The following is a 23,794-nucleotide window of genomic DNA, read 5'->3' on the forward strand; positions in this document are numbered from 1 at the left end:
CTAATAGTTTTCATCTTAACACTTTTACAGCTTGGACTTATCACATCAAATCCAGCAGTATGACCCAAACGTGTCAAAAAAAAAGGCTGGCATAAAAAGATTTGGGTTGTATTTCTTACAGTTGTTAACATGAGCAAGTCCTTGACCCAAGAGGATATTTTCAGTTAATAAAAATTTTGTAAATATTTCACATTGGAAATAAAAAATCTGTCTTATTTCCTGTATTTTCATATACATAATGCAGTTGCAAGTTAAAACATTTAGATTTATTCATAAAAATAATCAGTCATTGGTTATCTTAACACTTGTGATAAATGTCTTTACCTTTCAAAGGTTTCTCCAGCTTACAATCTCATTAAATCAGATCTTAGTGCTCGCTACTGCTACACAAAGATCTTAGGAAATCCATTACAGGTCACGTCAGAACCAGCTTTACCCAACCAACACCGCTAGCAGATCCAGAAACTCCAAGTGAAAGTCCAAATGAGTTTTCTAACCATGCCACCTTTAAAGGTTAACACAAGGCATTCCAAAAGACAGTCAGGTTATTATGACAGTTTCCATCTGTTTCCATAGGGAAGGACTGCCATAAAATCTCAGCCATCAATTACACCTTTCAAACTTGTTTCAAATTTTGAATCCAAAAATATTTTCGAAAGTTAAGCTTGGAATGGAAGGGGCCAGTTTGAAACTAGTGCCATAAATATCAAGAAGCTGCCTATCAACTTCCTGTTAGTCATTTCACTGATCTTTCAAAGTTTGTGAAACGTCATGCTGACAGGACCTGTAATGGAAATGAACTCAGATCTTTTGTGTTGCGGTAGTGAGCCCTAAAATCTACTTTAATGAAAGTGCTTAAAAATAACAATTTGTTGTTTAGGGGGTCAGAATGGTTCCCTATATTTTGTTCTTTGGGCGACGCCCACACCTACCTGTCCACAGTTGACATGCAGGACGCCCTCGATGGAGATGACGATGGTTGGAGCTGTCAACATCTTGCGTGAACTCCTCATGTGGGGTATGTCTATTTTGTCGAAGTACGACAGCACCCACAAGCAGTAAGTGTTGGCCTTGTGTTTGAGTCCGCTGCCTTTGTGAGTTCCAACAGCCCCTCGGGTAATCCCTGTTCTGATCATACGTCCGTCACACTGAAGGTAGCACTTTCCTCCACTCCTGCAGATAGAGACATAGCCATGAGACTGACTGACTGACTGACTGACTGACTGAAGTGATTGAAGTGACTGACTGACTGACTGACTGACGGACGGACGGACCGACTGACTGACTGAACTGATCATTGTTATCATTGTTTTCGTCAGTCAGCAATATTTCCACTGAGGACGTCATGATTCACCCTAGCATCACAAATTTTCACCTCACGATATGCATACCCATGCATCGATTCACTGTGGATTACAAGTAATATTTACAGCCTTTACGCCTGCACTCACCATGGGTCCCCGTAATAGCCCTGCTCACAGGTGTCACAGCTCTCCCCCACTGTGTTGTCAGTGCAGTAGCACTTCCCAGTGGCGTTGTTGCATGTTCCGCGGGGCAGGTCACCATGCCCATTACACTCACAGGGCACACAACCTGAAACAGGAGCAAGTTATTACACATTGTAACATAATTGTGCAGGAAAATATAATATTTGAAACCTCTGTAGAATGAACAAAAATGGACCATAACACATTTCAGTTTCTAGTATTATCCATCAAGTTTTGAATCAAGGTCAAAAAATTTAAAAAATACAACAAAAATCGAACAAAACAATTGCCTGCCCCCCCCCCCGAACATACCAGTATATGTTGAGCACCAGTACTAACTACACATATACCAAATTTCATTACATTTAAATAACGTTGGCAGAGAAATGGCCAAAATTAGCATTATAAAAATGGCTGCAGTGGCATCATTAGTGAGACAAGCATGTGAAGTTTTAGCTTTATTGGTTCTGAAGAGAAAATGTCTGCAGATGCTGGCGCCAACAAACGCCAGCAAAGCAGCCCATGACATACCAGTAAGCCCGCTTGACTTTCAGTCAGGTGAGCTAACAACAAATATGGCGATTAGAGCTATTACTAATTGAATTTGAAATGTCAAATTCCTGAAAAGTTGATTATTTCATGAGAAAACCATAAGAAAACTTGAAGAATTACAATCTTCATCTGACATCAAACTTTTGAAATAATTCCAAAGCACCTCGTACCATCAAGATTCTTTGGGTTGCCATAGCTTCCAGCCCTGCACAGATTGCAGCTGGGGCCGGTCGTGTGGTTCTGACACTCGTCACAGATGCCCACTCCTCTCTCGCAGGTGCTGTGATTGTTGCAGCCACAGTTGGTGTTGCAGTCCATCCCTGTCCATCCCAGGTGGCAGATGCACTGGTAGTTCATGGGGCCAGAGCAGTTGCCATGGACACAAGTGTGGAAGCACCTGCAGATGGGGGAAGGTTTTAACTACATCTAAGGAGAAATGGTCAGCTCTTTGAAAAAGCATTATTACATAGTTATGACTTCAGATTACAAGAATGTTTTACATTAAAAAATGCAACAGTAATTGTACTTCAGTAAAAATTGATTTCTCACGAAATATTTCAGATTAAAATCAAAATTTTACTTTTAATTAATATTAGTAACATTTAAGGCAAGAATGCAATTTTGGTAAGAGGTGTGCACAAGCTCCTTCTTTTGAAATGGTTTCCAAGTTTTTTAGACTTCATTTTTTGTTGCCTCGCAAAAATAATAGGGGGCTTCCGGGGGCTTGTTGCTCTGAGGGATGTCACTAAAGAGGTTATCGTACACCATCATGTGGAACTTCTATTTTCGAGTACTTTTTCGTCGATGAAGTCAATTTTTTTATGTTTATTGATTGTTTTGACATTCAATTTCAAGGTTTAATCATATCAAACCATACAAATGCAAGGGGAATAATTTTGTCTGTTTATTTTGAGCTTTATCACGTTATTTTCCAAATAGAGAAATAACTTATATTAGTAGCAATAAACAAACATGGCTGATAAACGTCCGGTGTAATGCATGTGTACCATATTTAATGAGTGAGTGAGTGAGTTAAAATTTAACGTCACATCGGCAATATTTAAGCCATATCGTGACGAGAACATTAATAATACTTAAACTTAGAAAAAATAAAAACCTGTCATTGACAGACAGTATAATAACTAGACTATCAAAGTTTAGAAGTAAAACTAGTTGCGTGAACAATTAAAAGAATAACCTATGATTCAACAATACATTATAAAAACGGGCTAGAGATCGCCAGCAACCAAAGGTAGGCCACCATACTTGGGGACCGTGGGGACTTACAACACTTCTGCTACCTTCACGGTTCCCCAGCAGGATTTACAACATCACTTCAGCTGCTGGTGATTGTAGTCAATTTTAGCCACTAATTAAAATTTACAAATATTCTACGATTAAAAATTATGGTAGGAATAACAATCTGAATGATTTGGTCTTATGATACCCTCTCAGGAGGACAATAATTTTACACTAATTCAACACCGTTCAAGGGCACAGCCACAAACAATCTAGGTTAATAATTATACACTACCATTTCGCAAAAAATAACTATGTACATAAAAAATTATCAATCAATTCTACTTCTTTTAAAAAACTTGTTATTAAATGATCCTTTATCGACGAAACTTTGAAACATTGATCCCTTGTAATGGCAAAATCAATATCATCTGAGTAAATTAAGAGATGTTAGTTCACCTCCATGCACAACTAACTCACATAATTCTAAAACTAATATACAAGTGAACACTCACATTTTGTAGAATATAAAATACTTTTGAAATGATGAAGAATTATGGGGAATAACGTACTTAAATTTCTTGGGAATTTCTCCAGCAACACTTACGTTTCTTCACAGACTCCCCCGCCCACGTCATGGAAGCCCTGGTTGCACTGGCACTCGTACGAGTCGAATGTGTTGATGCAGGTGGCATTAGGGTGGCACTCATACAGCCCCAAGAGACACTCCTCCACGTCCATACAGATGTCATAGACCCAGTTGGCTGGTTCCGATCCTGACACGTTGTGCTCCTCGCTGATCAGGGCAGAACAGTTTCCTTCTACCTCAGGGCCTAAGTGAACAATATGTAACATTTAACTATGAATTGTTCGGTTCCCTCAATCTCAGGGCCTAAGCAAACAATATGTAACATTTAACTATGAATTGTTCTGTTCCCTCCATCTCAGGGCCTAAGTGAACAATATGTTACATTTTACTATGAATTGTTCGGTTCCCTCCATCTCAGGACCTAAGCGAACAATATGTTACATTTTACTATGAATTGTTCGGTTCCCTCCATCTCAGGGCCTAAGGGAACAATATGTTACATTTTACTATGAATTGTTCGGTTCCCTCCATCTCAGGACCTAAGCGAACAGTATGTTCCATTTTACTATGAATTGTTCGGTTCCCTCCATCTCAGGACCTAAGCGAACAATATGTTACATTTTACTATGAATTGTTCGGTTCCCTCCATCTCAGGACCTAAGCGAACAATATGTTACATTTTACTATGAATTGTTCGGTTCCCTCCATCTCAGGGCCTAAGGGAACAATATGTTACATTTTACTATGAATTGTTCGGTTCCCTCCATCTCAGGACCTAAGCGAACAGTATGTTCCATTTTACTATGAATTGTTCGGTTCCCTCCATCTCAGGACCTAAGCGAACAATATGTTCCATTTAACTATGAATTGTTCGATTCCCTCCATCTCAGGACCTAAGCGAACAATATGTTCCATTTTACTATGAATTGTTTGGTTCCCTCCATCTCAGGACCTAAGCGAACAATATGTTCCATTTTACTATGAATTGTTCTGTTCCCTCCATCTCAGGGCCTAAGTGAACAATATGTTCCATTTTACTATGAATTGTTTGGTTCCCTCCATCTCAGGACCTAAGCGAACAATATGTTACATTTTACTATGAATTGTTCGGTTCCCTCCATCTCAGGACCTAAGTGAACAATATGTTACATTTTACTATGAATTGTTCGGTTCCCTCCATCTCAGGACCTAAGCGAACAATATGTTCCATTTTACTATGAATTGTTCGGTTCCCTCAATCTCAGGGCCTCGACAACCATAACATACTGTGGACCTCTTCTTTCCCAGAATTCCCGAGGATGCGTGACCTAAAGATATGGCACAGACAGGATTGTCCACTATTTAACGCCGCAATCAGCAATATTCCAGCTATATGATAGAGTAAGAAATAGAGTGATTGACATAAGCAGCATTGATTGATAAAATAAGCAGTGCCGTTGCTAAAGTCCAAACTTGTCGAAGGACAATGACACATGGGCAACCCAGTCACTGAGTCTGACCACTGGATCCACTGAGTCATTCAACCATTCTACGAACATGGCTTACTGGGTGCTATTCTGAAACCCCAGAGGATGTGAAGTGAGTCAACAGATAAACTGTACACATTAGCAGAACTGTTTATGCGACACTGACATAGGTTGCAAGGGACCTGTCTAACCCAGAATCACAACAAGGATAGAAGTGACATACCTGAGAAGTCCCCATTCAGGCACACCCCGATGGTGGGGTTTTCCATGCTGCCACACCAGCCACACCCATGCCCGTAGTTCTGGATGCAGGACTTGCACGTGTTGTAGTGGGAGCAGTCACTGCAGTTGATGCCCTTGCGGTCGTTGTCCACCCAGCCTGTACACTCCCCCATGAGGTAGCGAGTGACGTAGTCGGAGAAGGGCAAGCACTTCTTGGTGTTCTTGCACCATGCACACTTCTCCTGCCCGTGGGTGCAGTCAGTGCATGTGGTGCGCCTGCAAAGTTTCATAAATAATTTTTTTTATCATAGAACATTGGCTGAATTAAACATCTGCGCAACAGGCACAAATTGTGGTAAAAATTGAGCTTGGCCCTTTTAAGTTACATAACATAGACATGGGGAATTAAGCAGGTATGTTTAAAGTTTTTGATAATATTGCAGCCAAATCATATATAACGTGGCCATCCAATCCTACAAGCAAACCCCTACTGAACAATAGTTAATGTGGCCACCCAATCCTCACTTTAGCTACAAGCACTCCCCTACTGAACAGTAGTTAATGTGGCCACCCAATCCTCACTTCAGCTACACGCACACCCCTACTGAACAGTAGTTAATGTGGCCACCCAATCCTCACTTTAGCTACAAGCACACCCCTACTGAACAATAGTTAAAGTGGCCACCCAATCCTCACTTCAGCTACAAGCATACCCCTACTGAACAATAGTTAATGTGGCCACCCAATCCTCACTTTAGCTACAAGTACTCCCCTACTGAACAGTAGTTAATGTGGCCACCCAATCCTCACTTTAGCTACAAGCACTCCCCTACTGAACAATAGATAATGTGGCCACCCAATCCTCACTTTAGCTACAAGCACTCCCCGACTGAACAGTAGTTAATGTGGCCACCCAATCCTCACTTTAGCTACAAGCACTCCCCTACTGAACAGTAGTTAATGTGGCCACCCAATCCTCACTTTAGCTACAAGTACTCCCCTACTGAACAGTAGTTAATGTGGCCACCCAATCCTCACTTTAGCTACAAGTACTCCCCTACTGAATTATAGTTAATGTGGCCACCTGAGTGTCGCCAATCAAGCGAAGGTACTGGCAACCCATTCAGCCTTGGTACAAATACATTTGTGCCTGATGAAATATATAGTTTGTAGCATTGTTGCATAGAGAACATACAATCATGACAATAACCGAGTTTACTTACATGTGGCAAGGTGGATGGCATTCACTGGCATTGCGTATTGTCTGCTCAACACGCCCACGTCTTGTACACTGACCATCACCAGACACCCACTCACACAGGGGGTTCTAGGAAACAGATGACCAAAGATGTATTGTGTGATTTAGGTCTGTAGTCAGTTACTTTTCACCAAAGAACTTCCGATGCATGACAGTTCAGTATGATGCAGTGAACACAAAAGCATACCAGCAGACAGCCTTCAGTCAATGTAAACATTTGCAGAGCTCAGCAAGTAATTGATAACACTATTTATTACAGTCGAAAGATCTAAAAGAAGCAAAGTAAACACAAACACTCCTCCAAATAATATCCATACACTTCAGCTATTGTGGTCAAACAATCATGAATTGAGTTGGCTTTTGTGACTTAAGGTACAGAGGACTTTTGTACCAATAAAAGAGTGAGTGAATGTTATTTTATGCATCAGCCCCAGTATTACAGCTACATCAAGTGCCAACCTGCATTTGGCAGAATAAGCAATGATCTATGTTTTTTGTTTAACGCTGCACTCGGCAATAATACAGCTGTATGACGGCGGTTTGTAAATATTCGAGTCTGGACCAGACAATCCAGTGATTAGGATATGACGACATGCATCAACCAAGTCAGTGAGTCTGACCACCGGATCCCACGATCCCGCAGGTAGCTTTGTAACGTGGGATCTCTGTAGTTGCCCTTTACAGCAAGCATTGGTTGCTGAAGACCTATTCTAACCCGGATCTTCACGGGTGTCTCCGAGTCAGACCACTGACAGAGTGAGTCACTTCTCTCAACAAACATGACTCAAGGGGAGCCCAATAATATATCCTGATCCGCACAGAGAACTGAGAAGACACTTACTGATGCACAAGTGTGGCAGTTGACATAGTAGTCACAACAAGGGCACTCTGCCATGCTGGTTATCAAGTAGGGATCATGAGCGCCATTACATGCAGACTCGTTACTCAAAGTGTCCCGTCTCAAGCAGGTGTCTGTTGCAGGACACCAGCTGCACAGGGAGTCAGTCAGGCAGGACAGGCAGTTGTAATGGCCACCGCAGGAGCCATTCCTGTACGGCTCCAGGAACTCATACGTGATGTCTCGGGGCTGGTTGAAGGTGGCTTTGATTTCTCGGTTCCAGGCCACTCTTGTATGTGATGAAGGATAGAACATATCGTTGCTGTTCAGGTTCTGGCTGCTTTTAATCTTTTGTTCCGTTTCTTGTTCCACATAGTACTTGAAGCCACTCTGAACGTAGGGGAAGACTGGACTGTTGTCACGACGACGAGCCTCTGCAGAAGTATATTCATTCTGGCTCTCCACATGGGATACAAGTTCCTGAAAATAAAACCATCTTGTCAAAAAAATAACAAAGTGAGTTGAGTCTAACCATTATTCCTACCATATGACAGCAAGGGTCACCAAGATTAAGACTTCGCTCAGGAATAAATGTTTTGGTAATCAGCTGGGTATAACATGGTATCCATAGAAACTATTCAATTAATAATTGTCTCTTATTGGAAGTAGAAGGTAAGGGGTCCTACATTCAGAGGATGTCTAACCCTACTACATAGTTAGCAAGCATGAGGTAAGGGGTCCTACATTCAGAGGTTGTCTAACCCTACTACAAAGCTAGCAAGCATGAGGTAAGGGGTCCTACATTCAGAGGATGTCTAACCCTGCTATATAGCCAGCAAGCACGAAGCAAGGGTACTGTCCTAAAGTTCCAGAGCTTGAACAGCTGTGACATACCTTGTGATCCCTGGACTCATCCCGGCTGAGATAGAGTTTGCCCTCAGCCTGCTGGATACCCAGGTACAGACACAGCTCGCGGTCGGGGGTGGGCACTGCATTAAGCGGATGCAAGTAGCCGATGATGTCAGCACTGTACACAAATGGCCTTGCCACTTCTCCTTCAAAGTTGTAGACAAACTTCAGACGAGCTTCTGCCTTGCGAATCAGGGTCACCTGAAAATGATTACAAGATTGTTGGTACTTGCGTAAATTTACCCAAAGTTTCAAACTCTGAAAAAAATCTTTTCCCTTTTCACTATTAATGTCATGGAAATCATTAGTCAATATTTATGAAAGACTGGGCTAGTAGATTAACAAACTGTCTTTTCAATGTAGAGCTGTTACCTATAGATATGAGGCTGCTAAACAGAAAACAGACACAAAATGCCTAAAAACAACGAAACAGAAAGAATACACCAACAAATATTGACTTCTGCAGTGATGCATTCATCAAATCATCTGTTTCAATCAGAGATGTTGTTTTGTTTTTTTTGAAACCTCTGACCAATCTGCATCAAGAATTTTCAAAGGCCAGGATATAGTAGCCGAGAGGTCTGAAAGGGATGATATCCACTGAGAATGCAATATTGAAATGCACAGATCCGCTGGCCAGGGTAATTTTGTTAGGCTCTTTGACCATACTTCCCAAGTCTTCAGCAGATGTCAGTAAAAATTCCCAAACGGAATTCATATAATACAGTAAAAACAAATGTTATTGGCCTTTTAGAAGTGACTTGTATTCCACTCATCAATTTTAGCAAAACGAAAACAAAACATTCCCAAATTGGCTGCCAAGGGCACTTAGTTTAGAATCCCGTATAAATCCATGTTATACACATTTTGTTCATGTGTACCCGGTGATCTAAACAGCCAAACAATGAAGTGTTGCTTACTTCATCAGGAAAGGTGGCGTTCTTGGGACTCCTGTAGCGGATCCAGTGCAGCCCAGCAGGGAAGTCCTCCAGGACACACTGCTCTATGGTGGTCAGGTTCCGGCTCAGCCCCTCCCACCAGCCCTCAAGCCCAGACTCGGTGTTATTGGCCGACTCGCATGTTCCTCTGGGATCTGAAACAAGCCATTCTGGCATTTGTAACTCCTATACATTAGCACTGCAGTCACTATGTGACCTGGGCCATAGCAGAAAGTGCTGTTCCAATGAATCAATTTCATGTCGACTGACAGGTTTCAGTTCCTAATCAAGGAATCAATCAACTGATCATTTACAATGTATATTACTTCATATTAATGAAAATCTGGAAACAATAAACAAATGATAAGTTAAATTATAAACACAAAATGTTTGATAAAAGACAAGGATTTGCAACTGTTTCTAATTATTAATAAATTGGGCATAAAACAGAAAAGTTTCATAAAAGACATCCTGCGTTGTATTTGAATCTGGGGATCCCCTAAAGCATTCTTTTAACAGTAGGGTTTGACAGTGACCCTTTAGCTTTCTTGCCTTATTTAAAATACGGACAAAGGTTCAAGGTCTGTTGATATTGGAAGCCTTCCTAGTGGATGTGTTTCTGTTGCAGAGTATTGTAAACTGCTGGCAATATTTCATTTCAATCTCTGAAATGTTACTAAATTGCCAGAACTGAGGACGCCATGTTACCTGTCTGTTTCTGACACTGGGCCTCTTTGACACACCACATGCACTTCTCGTTGTACACATGGAGCCTGGGGGAGTTGGTGACATCCACCCCGCGACCTTGACTTGCACACGAGCCACACGAATGTAAGGCTTGACAGATACCAGGACAACTGGAAAGGAGTTCACTGTGACTTCTCTCCAAGCATATCTGTAACCATGGTATCATAACACACCATATATCACATCCTTGCTGTTTCCATGGTAACATAACTCAATACATCACATCCTAACTGATACCAAGGTAATGTAACACACAATGTCACATCCTTATGGTTACCATGGTAACATAAGCGATAGTAGAGCTAAGTTGATCGTAACTCCCATATTTTAATACAGACTACAATCACTTATAGAACGGGACCTTTTTCTTCTAATAATAATACAAGTTTTTGTTTGTTTTTGTTTTTTATCTAACCCAACACTCAGAAATATTCCACCTATACGACAATGGCCTATAAACAATCAAGTTTGGACCAGAGAATCCTGTGATTGATATTGTGAGCAACAATCCAAGCCGACGGATTAGGAGGACACGCTATCAACCAAGTCCCTGAGCCTGACCACCCGATTCAGCATAGGTTGCATCTATGACATAAGGGTAACACAACAAGTCACTCTGCTGTCACTGTGATTTGGAACATGTGACTTAACATGAGGTAGAGACATACATGTATACATATGTATCATTTATCAGTAACATCTCAATTTACACAATTTAACATTATATGAGTACAGATTTCATTTTACTTTTCAAATATCAAATTCAATACTCCATCAGGGATGTATATCGACCTGCTCAGAGGCCCATATTCAGCCCAAAGTCTGAGCAAAAGACAGTAAAAATTCCTAATTTGAATTAAAAAACTTCCCAATTCGTCAAAATTTATGAAACTAAGAACATTAAAAAAAAAAGATTTTTGATAAATATCACAAATTATTTTCATTTTTTTTTAGTTTGGACTCTGAGATAAATCCCTGCCAAATAACACCTGCAAACCTGAAAACACATGTTTATCAACCTCTGTACAAAAAGTTATCAATAATTTTCTGTAGCACACACTTTCCATGTGTAATCAGGCAGCTGTGAGGCAGACATGATCTAACTCTCTAATGCATGCCAACATGTGCTTTCCATAAAAACTGCATCCAACTGATTTGCTGAATTCCAATGCCAATTCCTTAACAGTGTATATAAAGGCAAACCTTATAAAAGAGTAAGTGACTACCTTCACCATCCATGGGGCAGTCTGTAGCAGCATCATTTACTGAGGCTGTTTTCTACAATGCCTGCCTACATCAATAGCTGACTTTCAGCACTACATGTTTGCTGAGACTTGGTGCCACAGTCCACTGTTTGTCTGTTTGTTGTATACCACCGCACTCAGCAATATTCCAGCTGTACTATGGCGTTCTGTAAATAATCGAGTCCAGGCCAGACAATCAAGTGATTGACATCATGAGCATCGATCCATGTTATGGGGATACAATGACATGCATCAACCAAGTCGGCCAGCCTGACCACCCAATCCCGTTAAACACCTCTTACAACAAGCACAGTCGCCTTTTACGGCAAGCATGGGTTGCTGAAGACCTATTCTACCCCGGATATCTTCACGGGTACACACTCCACTGACAATGTTCGGTCATTTATAGGCACTGTAATTCATGACTTTTGACACTCTGAGACACTTTTTCGAAGCAAGTAGGTGATAATGAACTGAACTTAATACATAATAGAATTTAAACCTACAGGTAAAAATGAATTATGGATAGCTTGAAATATGCCCTGAGCCTGAGGACCAGTGTTCTAACATACCTCTTTCCGTGTGCGATGATAGCAGTGAGTCTTAAACGGTAGTCCAATGATCTCACTTCTACAGTACACACACTCTGGGTCCCCCACACACAGGACCGAGGTCTTGTAGTCCTCACAATGGTCAAATGTTGTGTTTCTCACCCCTGTGAACGTCTGGAGAAAGAAAACCATATATATTAATTTGATATATAAATTACTGATTTTTTAACAAAATTCGTCATATATTTCACCTCATCATATTGGTAGAATTTCTTTAAAATAAAGCAATGATTCCACAAAAATGACTGTAGTGGGCATCCGTGTAATTAGACTGAAACACACAGGCTTCTCCTTATATTAACATAAATTTCAAATAAGACCTTTGAGTTGCTTGTTTGTTGTTTAACTTCACACTCAGCAATATTCTAGCCATACTAAATACTCATAATCAACTTTGAAGATGCATCTTGGTGCTCAAGTCCATCTCCAAACACGTCACATCAGATTCCAACCAGTCAAACGACATTATTGTGTTTGATTATCTCCTGCCTAAATACCCAGAGCAATTTGATTAGATTTTTGTGGAGATTTTGAATATGTGTTGTCAAAGTGTTTCAGTATATATGACAGGCACCTGTAAATGAGCAAGTCTGGCCCAAAGAAATCGGTGATTGATATATTGATATTATCAACAACATCCCAACCCATCGGATACACTAACACACAACTTAGTCAGTGAGTTTAACACCCAATCCATGTAGTTGTGTTGTACGACAGGTTGTTAGGAACAAATTCTAACCTGGAACCCTTACAAGACCAATAGTAGAAGAGACTTTCATTGGCATGATCAGATTAATGCTTACTTTACATTATTGCATGAAACATGTTGAATGCAATATTGAAATACAATGTTAAAATACCTTCAGTAAAGATAACCAAGAGTCATCAGGGCTGGTGCAACTAGGACATGGAGTTTGGCTACTTACACCCCACTTTGGGTTCATGGCAATTCAGTTCAGTCAAGAAAAAAATAATGCCGTTCAGTTTCAAAATCCCAAAATTATCCAAAGGTACCAGTTCAACACAAGACTGATCTGCATAGCAAGTTCCAACGAGAAATATTCAACGATTTTGGCATTCTGCTTTGGAAATGGAAAACGGACGGCTGATGGACGGATGGACATGGTGATCACAATATTCCCCCCATTTTTTGAACAGATCAAACTGAACAAAATTATGATTTTTTCCCCTAATTTGCTTGCCAAAGGCACAGAGTTTGGAATATTACAGAAATCCCAATCCCATGATCTGGTTCACAAACATCATATATTTTAAAATTCCATAAACTTTGAATGTATTTCTTACCAGACTAGAAATGTCAGTTTATGTAACATGCAATCTACAATTTGAAAAGCTTGAATGATTCAAACAGACAATTTTTTGTATCCCTAAGAACTCGCAATGCTAATTATTTGCATCCTTTTAAGCTGTTTCCGTGTGGGATGCAATATTTTGTCCAGTAAACCCTGAAATCTACAAGAGCGAGGCCAGGGTTTCCTTCATATACATCCTAAGCCCAATACCTGATGATGAGCAACTGCGATTGGCACTTTGTAAGCAAGGAGATCCCCATGGACCTTTCCAGAGTAGCCCCCTGCTAGCAACATGACATCTCCATACGCTGCTACTGCTACGTGGCCAAACCGTCCCGTCTTTGGTAATGATGATGACGCAGTTGAAAGACCTGTCCGGGAAACAATGAGTGAGAGAGTGAGTGAGTGAATGAGTGAGTTCAGATTGGTATTTCTTAGAACAGATTTAAAGACAGCTGACAGAATTTACTGCTCCACTGGAGGCCAGACAGTCCTTTTGTTAAGAAGATTGAGTGAGTGACTTGTTGAACAGAAAATATGAGTGTGAGTGAGTGAGTGAGTGAGTGAGTGAGTGAGTGAGTGAGTGAGTGAGTGAGTGAGTGAGAGAGAGAGAGTCCTATTGTTGAGAAGAGTGAGTGACTTGTTGAACAGAAAATATGTGAGTGTGAGTGAGTGAGTGAGTAAGACAGACAGTCCTTTTGTTGAGAAGAGTGAGTAACTTGTTCAACAGAAAATATGAGTGAGAGAGGCAGTCCTTTTGTTGAGAAGAGTGAGTAACTTGTTGAAAAGAAAATATGTCAGTGAGCGAGTGAGTGAGACAAACATTTTGTTGAGAAGAGTGAGTGACTTGTTGAACAGAATATATGTGAGTGAGTGAGTGAGTGTCACCATGTTGAACAGTACTTCAGTTATCTCATGGCATATCAGCTGAATGTGGGAGGAAAGCTCCAAGTGATGCAAGTCCTTGACTTTACCATGTTTACCACTTTGGTGAACCAACAAGCATGGTTAACATGGATACGCTGCTGACAAAGTCTGAGGTAGGGTCACTTGTATGTGTGACTGCCTGTCAATTGAGCAAGGATTTCTGCATCATTCACTAGAACGTCTCTTTAAGCATGTGTTAAGTATTATTAATTAACTATGTAATAATATATGGCATTGTAGAGGACACATCTAAAGAACTGTCCAAAACACAGATGTAACAGATGGCTGAAGTGTGCAAACAACATAGAAATATTACTCAAAAATAGAAGTTGTGCATAATGGTGTGCAACAACCTCGTCAGTGACATCCATCAGTGCCACATTTCAACAAACACATGTTTTTTACTAACTCTGTAAAAAAAACTGACATTTACTTGGGACAGTATTTGTTTTAAGCCATTGTGTAGGGGAAACCCCTGTTACTTTAGCAGGGCTGCTTAAAATATTTACAAACCGTTACGAAAGAACCAGCTTGTGCACATTCCTTACCAATATTGCAGAAGGCGTCTGGTATTATGTATTCTAGCCGAAATATTAGTGGATGAGGAGACATGGGGTTTAACATCCATGTCGCATCCATGATTATTGCACTTATATATCGACATGCATGCATGTGTGTGTGTGCTAGTTTGGACTAATGCCAATTTTATAGTGCTGGCCCACAGAGATACCATGCCACAGTTTAACATGAATACCCCAGTCAGACACAGTATACTGACTCCGAGCCAAACAGTCCTTGTTTTAGCCCCTTAACCAGTCAGGGCAACAACAAATATGTCTATTATCATCTTTTGGTATGACCAATCAGTATTCCAGTTATATCAGCATACTGTGGGAGGAAAGCTTGACGTGATGCAGGTCTCAGACGTTTAACACTTCGGTAAAACCCACGAGCAAGGGTATGATGCTGACAAACCTAGGAACACAATCATAGGTTTCTGGCATGCCCAAGAAACGCATCTCTGCACAGCGAACTCTACCACTAGACCACAGAGTCGGTCCGAAATATTGGTATAAAATAAGAACAAAAGTATTTATGGATGCACACTTGGGAACTTACCGGTGAAATGAGTATGGTTCACCCACATGTGGCAGCCAAGATGATAGAAATGAAACCCTGAGTTAAAGCAAATCTCCAGGCTGTTGTGAAGGTGAGTGTTGCCGCCGTATACGACGAGGTAATTGCCCAGGATCACAGCAGAATGGAAAGCCCGGTCCCCAGGAATACCAGACAAGTTCACCTCCTGATTATGGATCTGTGACCAGTAATTGTCCTCAATATGAAACATGTGAAGCTGATTAATTCTGTGACTAATGATGGAATTTTTCTGCTTGTATCCACCAAACACCACCAGAGACTTGGCTTCTTTGTAATACACCATGGTATGCCCTACGAGACATTTCGGAGGGTAGTTACCTCCCCTTACCAGCACCTTCTCCCATTGTTCCCCTTCCGAGAGAGCTATTCTGTATATATGATCGATAAATACCCTGTCCTCAGTCTTCCCACCAAATAAATAAATCCACTTTTCCACCGTGGTCAGTGTGTGGCCAGTGACAGCCAACGGCTTGACTGTGCTGTTTAAAGCTTTCTCCGTCCACTCAAAAGTGGTCAGGTTAAAGAACCACAACTCGTTACTATGGGAGTCATTGGCCAGGATGCCACCAAATACATAGAACCCTTCTTTAAAACCGGCCATTGCATGGCCACGTCGCCCCTCCGGCCAGGATCCAGACTTTGTAAGACTCTCCCACACGTTGTCCTTCATACAGTAGCGGACCACATCGTCTAGGACGCTGTTGAGATCATATCCGCCAAACATCCACAAACACTCCGTCTGTTCGTGAAAGAAGCCAGAGTGAGATGTGCGAGCAGGGTAGCCGGATTTGGCCAGCGTGTACCACTTTCCTGTCCCGCTGTTGTCGTGAGTGGAGAGGCTGCAGCTCTGCCCAGTATATCCCTCGCTGCACAGGCACTTCTTCTCCCCATACTTATCACATACACCGTTGCTGTTGCACGACTCTGGACAGAGCAGGTGCTCGCAACCACTACCGGTGTAGTCTTTGTCGCAGGTGCATGTGTGGTTGACGCACTGTCCATGTCCACTGCAGTTCCAGGGACAGTCGTAGACGAAGTAGTTGGTCTCGAAGCCATCGCGCATGTAGTTTCTGTCCGTGAACAGGTACAGCAACATCTGAAACGTACAATTTCACAAAAATAATAAAATAATTGAATAATTGCAATCATGTGGAATGGGATTAACTAGTTTTTCGGAATTTCATTCAAGTAAAGAAACGGTTAAAACAAAAAAAACGTGTTTTTTAAAGAACATCTAACCAAGTAAGGATATATGGGTGAACAACTTCTTTATACAATTAGGAGCAATATTTTGGTGAAGGTTCTTATCAAACAAGTGGGTGAGGTGAAATGGGGTTTAACGCTGCGTCTAAGATTTTCGCACTTATATAGCGATGTGCATGCATGTGTGTGTTTGTGTGTGGCTGTTTGTACTAGTCCACTGAGATACCATTCCGCAGTTCAATACCATACTCAGACACAGTATTCTAATTCCGAACCGACTAGTCCTTGGTTTAGCCCCTTAATCCCGTGCACCAGACAACAAGTACAATCTTTTAATATGACATGGCGGGGGACTGAACCCCGGATCTTCTGCTCTCCTGGCAGACGATCTACCAAAAGACTACAGAGGCATTACACTGATTATGTGATAACACTGATTATGTGATAAAAATTAAGGATCAATATTTATTGAGAATGGAAAGCTTTAATACTTAGACCTACATTACTGTTCTAAACTCGATGCTTAAATTTTGTTTGTTTGTTTATCATTGTTTATGCAGCACTCAGCAATATTCCAGCCAAATGACTACACATGGCTTGGGGGAAGGATAATGGCTATTGGGGCATTGACAGGTAGTATTACTAGAGTGTCCTACTCTCTTGCAATAGTATTGTGATAGTATTAAACGGTAAACCAACTTTTAGCTTCAAACTTTAAACTTAATAATTATATTAATCAATGTAATAGAAATGAATAAAGTGTCTATGACACTGTCAAAGACAGCAGTTTTCCTTCTTGTTGCTACTCAAACTAAAGGGAAGTAACTCTAAGTTGTTGTAATCCTTGCTAATCAACACATGGCAGGTTTAAAATTTATTTTTAACTAACCGTGACTATTTAAACTATTGATTGTTACACATACTATTGACAATATCATCAGCAAAGGTAGATTTAACAACAAATTCTTATGTACCCAGCAAGGCCTACTCCTTTAAAACAATGCTGGCCCTTCTCCAGACTAACTGGCTCAAAACTAAATGTTGGAGACCGCGATGAGTTACCCAGGGGGCTCTGAAAATTTTAAAACTCTTTATCTCTAAAACGTCTTTTCTTGCACTCTGAGATTAACTGTTGGCTTCCATTTGCCTCATTTCATTGAGATTTATTAGTGAATAAAAAATTGTTGTTGATTTACGCAACATTATGAAATGGCCACCAGTTGTATCATTCTATCAAGATGATCGTTGATTTAACTATTCACACGACCTCATCCCCTTTAATATTTTCTCATGGAAATTACTCAATTCATGAGTAGTGTCCAATTAACAAAATTAAACATACACAGAGAAGGGGTGAAATTTTGACTAGCCACACAGGCCATCTACAGTCAAGTCTTGTTAATACGACAATCGGCTTCAGCCAACACTCATGATGTGAACCAATTAAATCAGTGATATTTAGACCCGTTAATCTGACAGTCTCGCACTCCCACTCCCACTCCGACACACCGAATTTGCAACAAATTACTGAAATCACTCAATAATCAGTCTCGTTAATTCTACACAGTGATCAGCGTGCTCCGTGTTCATCTGCCCGCGAGTACACAGCCCCGTGTTTTGATGCGAGACGAGTCAGATGGTAGCTGCATATTACAATGGCTGCAGAGATAAACTTGCTTAACCATAAACATTTATTAAATGCTTAAAATAAAAAAAAACAGGATTAATCACATGCTTAGATTACCTCAATCTCATTAAAAGATCTCGCAACCGCCGAGGACATCCCATACACACAGGTCACGTCAGAACGACCTTTCACAAACTTGGACCGACCAATGAAATGGTTAAGTCCAGATAATCAAGTGATTGACATCATGAGCATTGATCTACTCAACTGGGATATGATGACATGCACCAACCAAGTCAGGTCCCATTAATCGCCTCTTACAGCTAGCATGGGGCAATCCTTAAATAATTCGAACGTAAATGGTATTGACCAAAATAAACTTTTGGACAAAAAAAAGGCAATTTTGAAAACCTATTGTCAGTCCTGCTACTTACATATCCCGAAGTGGCCACAACAGGCGATGGGTGGCTGTCCCCCGACAGACTGGCCAACATGGGGCTTGTGTGTGAGTCTCCATCATACACAAACAGGAAGTCAAACGAGCACTCTGTTGACATGCTCTTGAACTCCAGCTGGATTGTCTTGTTGGGGCCGCCGGCTGAAACACAAATGAAACCATGTGAGAGGAGGGCCGTATGTAGCTTCCTGTACAGGGACGTAATAAAAAAACTTGTGTGTTCAAGTATGCACCAAATAGTAAGCACTCAGTCAGCAACATTCTAGATAAATCACGAGGACTGACTTTCATTGTCTGTGACAAAAACGTTTGAGTCTTCTAGTCTGATTGCTTCTGTTGGCATCAATTTCAGCGGATCTTAGTGTTAGTATAGGACCACTATTAGCTTAGCTTACGAGAGTAGACCAGTCTGTGCCAAAAAACTTTTGAGACTACTAGCCCGAACTTTGCTGTTAGCATCATTTTCAGTAGAATATAATTTTGCGTGGACTATTATTAGCTCACCTCGGACTTCGGACTTACATCGTACACTGCTTAATTGAACAAAACTTTAAGTTGCAGATTGCTATTGAAGGCATTTTTACGATTGCACTAGCATTGACACAGTTAAAAACAAAATTGTAATACGATGGGAATATGGGTACACAACAAGAAGACTCAATATTACTTATTACTTAATTAGTCCACGGCAGCAGAAACAAGCAGCCAGTTGACTACTGCTGTTCCGACTAGTTAACTACAGGAATTAGATAGTCCTTTCAGACTTAGTGGATGGACGAATTGGAGAAAACAGCCAAGAGTTCAATAGGCAAAACGTTTTATAACATTCCGAGCATTTTGTCTGTTCAACAGACAGTTTTCTTGTAACATCTCAAGCTGACTCACAGAGGGGAAAAAAATGGCGTCCGAGACAGAAGCAACGCTGTTCTCATGAAGCGAATGCCACATTTTGTTTGATAGCTTAACAAGACACGAGTGTTCATCATATTAGGATATATTTTGATGTGTGTGCGAATTCATAATTCTACCCTGATTATACTAGTACTGTATGTGGCAGAGTGTAAGTAGTTGTACTTTTTCAAGAACGTTACGGCAAAACAAGACGTTCATTTAGCGAACAAAAAGCTTTTCAGAAACACCAAAAGTGATTGAATGCAAGGCTGATGGCAAGGTGAGCTATAATGCTTCCAGGTGAACTAAAGTGAACTGAAATAAACTCAGCTGGGCCGAAGTACTGCCCAATATTAAAAACCATTTATCATGTTTATCAGTAGTTCCTAGCTGCAATGACTAACACCACTGACTTGAACCAACTTGTCAGAAATGGATCAACCCATTTTAGTTTGGACAAACTATTTTCATTGAAATACAAATCATACTAATTGATATCATATATATTAACAACGGTGCAAGTCTAGTAATACATCAACATCTTATCAAAGCCAAGTCTCATACACATGCGACTTCAGTAGTTAAGCACGTTATCATGGTCATATCAATATTGCTAATATATTTAATGTCCCCAGCTTTATCTTTCTAAGACGACTGTCAATTTGTCACTGATGCCACCAAATGGCCAGCGGTGAACTTACATGCACATATTGGATGATTTATAATGTAAGAAAATAGTCCCAGAAGTTTTACGGCAGCTGCTTCACTAACGTTGTCCTGGAGCTCAGTCTATCCTAGCATTCAAACAGTCTGGTGTTGTCAACATATCAATGAATCCACAATTAAAAACTATACACAAGAGTGTTCCACAAAACACAGCATTAGTATTTGGCACTAGTCCGGTAGTCCTTGCCAAACTGCCCAATAGTTAAGGTATCATAAGGACTAGTAGAAATTTTCCATTTTTATGGGTTTTGCTATATGTTATCATTATAAGGACCAGTGGACTAAAAATGTTAGTTTCTACCACTGAAACAGCAGCATATTACCCATATCAGTGTACTCGATGGTCTGTCTTAAAGGGGAAGTGTACACGCAAAAATCACTTTCTTTCTTTTTCTAAACAAAACGCAATTTTAGAATTAGTTAGTATCTGTGTTTGAAAATATACACTCATTTTTTTCACAGTGAAAGTAGGAAGCTCACAACAGTGTGAAAGTGATATGCCGTTATGAGGCCTTCGTTTTACGAGCGAAATAGGCCTGAGTTATCCCCCTTAGATTATGACGTAATTGGTGCCAATTCAACTGGGTCCCTGTCTATTCTCAACGCAAAAGATATCAAGGACCAGTTTGCGGTAAAACAACATGGTCTACGACACACTCCGGCGCAGTGGTGACTCAGCATAACACAATTCTGGATGGCATCTGAGATGCTAGAATCACAAAACTGTACCTACACCACGTGAAGCGGCTCTAACAAAGCATGATGACGTCATAATGTTTATCAATTGGCACCAATGACGTCATATTGCAAGGGACATAAGCCATGGTGTTTTTGTTATGGAAATAGAACACTTGGTAAATGTGAAAAATATAAATTGTTTTAGTGCAAAAAATATGTGAATTAAATATGATGTTTTTATATTTTTGTCTATGACACTTCTATGTTAACACTTTTAATGTGGAAAAAGTACAAGAAAAAAAGGTTCATTTCCGTGTGAACTTGCCCTTTAAACACATTGTTTGTTGTTAACTCTGCACTCAGCCTTATTCCAGCTGTATGACGGTCACGTATTACTAACTGAATCTCAACAAGACAATCAAGTGATTGATATTTTGTGCACTGATCCACACCAATAGGGTACAATGTTTGTTTGTTTAATGCAGCAGTCAGCACTCTTCTAAATGCCTGTCAAAGATGCTTAGCTGAAGTTGACATAGGCTGACCAAAATCATCAGCCTTTCATTTGGTCATTCGGAGCGTCTGATCCATATTTATTATGGAACTTGTTGCTTTAGTTGGTTTTCGAGACAAAGACATCACTCAAATCAGATATGCTTGTTTGAATGCTTTGCTCACTCAATTTAGAAGCCTTGACATACATTGATTGGCTGATTAGAATGTGTAGTAATCTCTCCTGAAATTATTTGCCACAGGCTCACATAATACAATTATAATTTCTAATATTTGATCTTTATGATACAGAATATTTTCAATCACTGTAACCTCGGACATCACATTTATCATATGACAATTTCTTTGCAGCCATGTTTGTTTACCGAAGACCTTGCAACTGCTAGCCTTGATCTAAACTTATTGGGAATGTCAGGCAGGGAATGGCATGTTTCATGGGTATTGGGAATGTCAGGCAGGGAATGGCATGCTTCATGAATGACAACCATATTGAAAATAAGTCATTACAAAAAGTCACAATTTAATTATCCCTCTTATCAAAGTTACCAATGGTTACTAACTTCAAAACATAAAGCCATACAACATGACACAAAATACATTGAAAATCTTTCTCTTATCATGTTAATATCACATATTTTATTTAATATCATAAAGTATATAGACCATCTTATGATGTCTAAGGAACTGCACTTCACCGTGCAAGACTGTGTCCCTTAAGCGTGCCAGAAAACTAAGACTGTGGGATAGAATCCCAGATTTATTAAATAACACTAAAACAAATTATTTTGGGGAGTGGCCTAAATCTACTGATGCAATGATGTGTGACAAACGTTTTCATTGGCTGATATGTTGTCTGACTTGTGATGGTTGGCAGCTTATATGGATAATTCAGGAAGAGGTCAATCTAAAAGTGTTGCTATATCTGTCATTCCTACAAAAATGATAGCTTGACATTGTGAATAATAAAAATAACAATTAATGTCTGTAAGGAGCTTTCTACGACAAACATCCTGTTTGGGTACAATATACGGTGACTTCCTACTTGTCCAGCAGCAGGCCAAGGGATAATGCTCATTGTGTTTCCTTCATTTCATCCTAATCATCCAGCATTTGTTTACTTCAAAACCAAAAATAAACATAATCGATCAAAAGAATGAGCACTGTATAAAAATATTGTCTTAAATGTTCAGTTTCACATTTAATGTTTCGATTGATATAATTCACAGTCCAACTAGGCCTAAAACAGATTATGATAATCGTTCACTTCTTTTTGGTTGGCAAAAAGTTGTCTCTTCTCCCTCTCATGGCCATGGGCTCAGTTTGGATGTTACTTCTTCTTCTTGGTGGCCTCAAACTACCTGGATTGTGATCGCAGTATGACACAGCTTGACCTGCAGTATCTCAAAGAATTTGTACATATTTGGAAGCCATCCTCGAGGTGATCTGTGGCGTCATCCCACTACTCAGATACATAATTGTGTTTCATGACCAAGTCATCTTTGGTGTTAATGATGGCTGGGCATCCTCTTTGGGGATATTTCCAGAGTGGAAGTTTGATGTCTGGTCTTCCTCATCAACTTGTATGATCCCTCTCAGAATCGAGAGAACACTGTAAATCAGCTTGCACATTTGCCATGGTAGAATACTTTTTCTTGTCTTTAATTCCTATTATAGCCCAATCGTACAAAATGATAAATATGTTTACACAATGATGTACATTTTAAAAGTTTTCACTGAGTACAGTGTATGTGAATAATTGTGTTGTTATATTTTGAGAGCTATTCACCAAAATCTTGTCTTATGTGAGATGCACCCTGAAATCCCCCATAGTCTCACCATCATCACAATTCGACAAGTAGGAAGACCACTAATAAATAACCAGGCAGAATGGGTGCCATCCTGATCGTTGTAATTGTGCAGCATGTCAAACACTGGTAGCCAGTTTTAACCGCCACTCAGGGGATGCCATTCCGTGGCGAAATTTTCCATTCCGGGAAGATTTTTGTCTGACTTTTTTTTTAATCCATTTGGTGGTATTTGCCTTTTTGAAATTTAATTTTGGTCAACCTTTTGTGATCAGGGATCTGCTAAAGTATTAAATTCTGCAAAGTTGCTAAGTTGACTAAACTTGCCCTTTTAGAGGCGACTATGCTTGTCGTAAGAGGCGACTAACAGGCTTGGTTGATGCATGTCATTGTATT

General features: G+C 40.2%; 1 protein-coding gene across 2 annotated transcripts in view; it reads right to left on the bottom strand.

Annotated features, from left to right (window-relative positions):
• Positions 1-23,794, bottom strand: part of LOC139459528 (multiple epidermal growth factor-like domains protein 8) — a 64,578-nt gene that overhangs the window by 32,188 nt on the left and 8,596 nt on the right. For both annotated transcript variants that reach the window (XM_071241056.1, XM_071241055.1), the window contains exons 2-15: positions 18,763-18,926; positions 15,460-16,594; positions 13,624-13,784; positions 12,062-12,214; positions 10,207-10,393; positions 9,481-9,653; positions 8,546-8,761; positions 7,655-8,131; positions 6,779-6,882; positions 5,557-5,831; positions 3,886-4,111; positions 2,210-2,436; positions 1,452-1,593; positions 933-1,173 (exon numbers count right to left, since the gene is read on the bottom strand). In XM_071241056.1, the coding sequence (XP_071097157.1) occupies positions 933-1,173; positions 1,452-1,593; positions 2,210-2,436; positions 3,886-4,111; positions 5,557-5,831; positions 6,779-6,882; positions 7,655-8,131; positions 8,546-8,761; positions 9,481-9,653; positions 10,207-10,393; positions 12,062-12,214; positions 13,624-13,784; positions 15,460-16,594; positions 18,763-18,926 (3,881 nt within the window). The remainder of the gene's footprint in view (positions 1-932; positions 1,174-1,451; positions 1,594-2,209; positions 2,437-3,885; positions 4,112-5,556; positions 5,832-6,778; positions 6,883-7,654; positions 8,132-8,545; positions 8,762-9,480; positions 9,654-10,206; positions 10,394-12,061; positions 12,215-13,623; positions 13,785-15,459; positions 16,595-18,762; positions 18,927-23,794) is intronic.

The sequence above is a fragment of the Haliotis cracherodii genome, unplaced genomic scaffold (assembly GCF_022045235.1).
Source record: "Haliotis cracherodii isolate W230 unplaced genomic scaffold, xgHalCrac1.p SCAF_13, whole genome shotgun sequence".
Lineage (NCBI taxonomy): Eukaryota > Metazoa > Mollusca > Gastropoda > Lepetellida > Haliotidae > Haliotis > Haliotis cracherodii.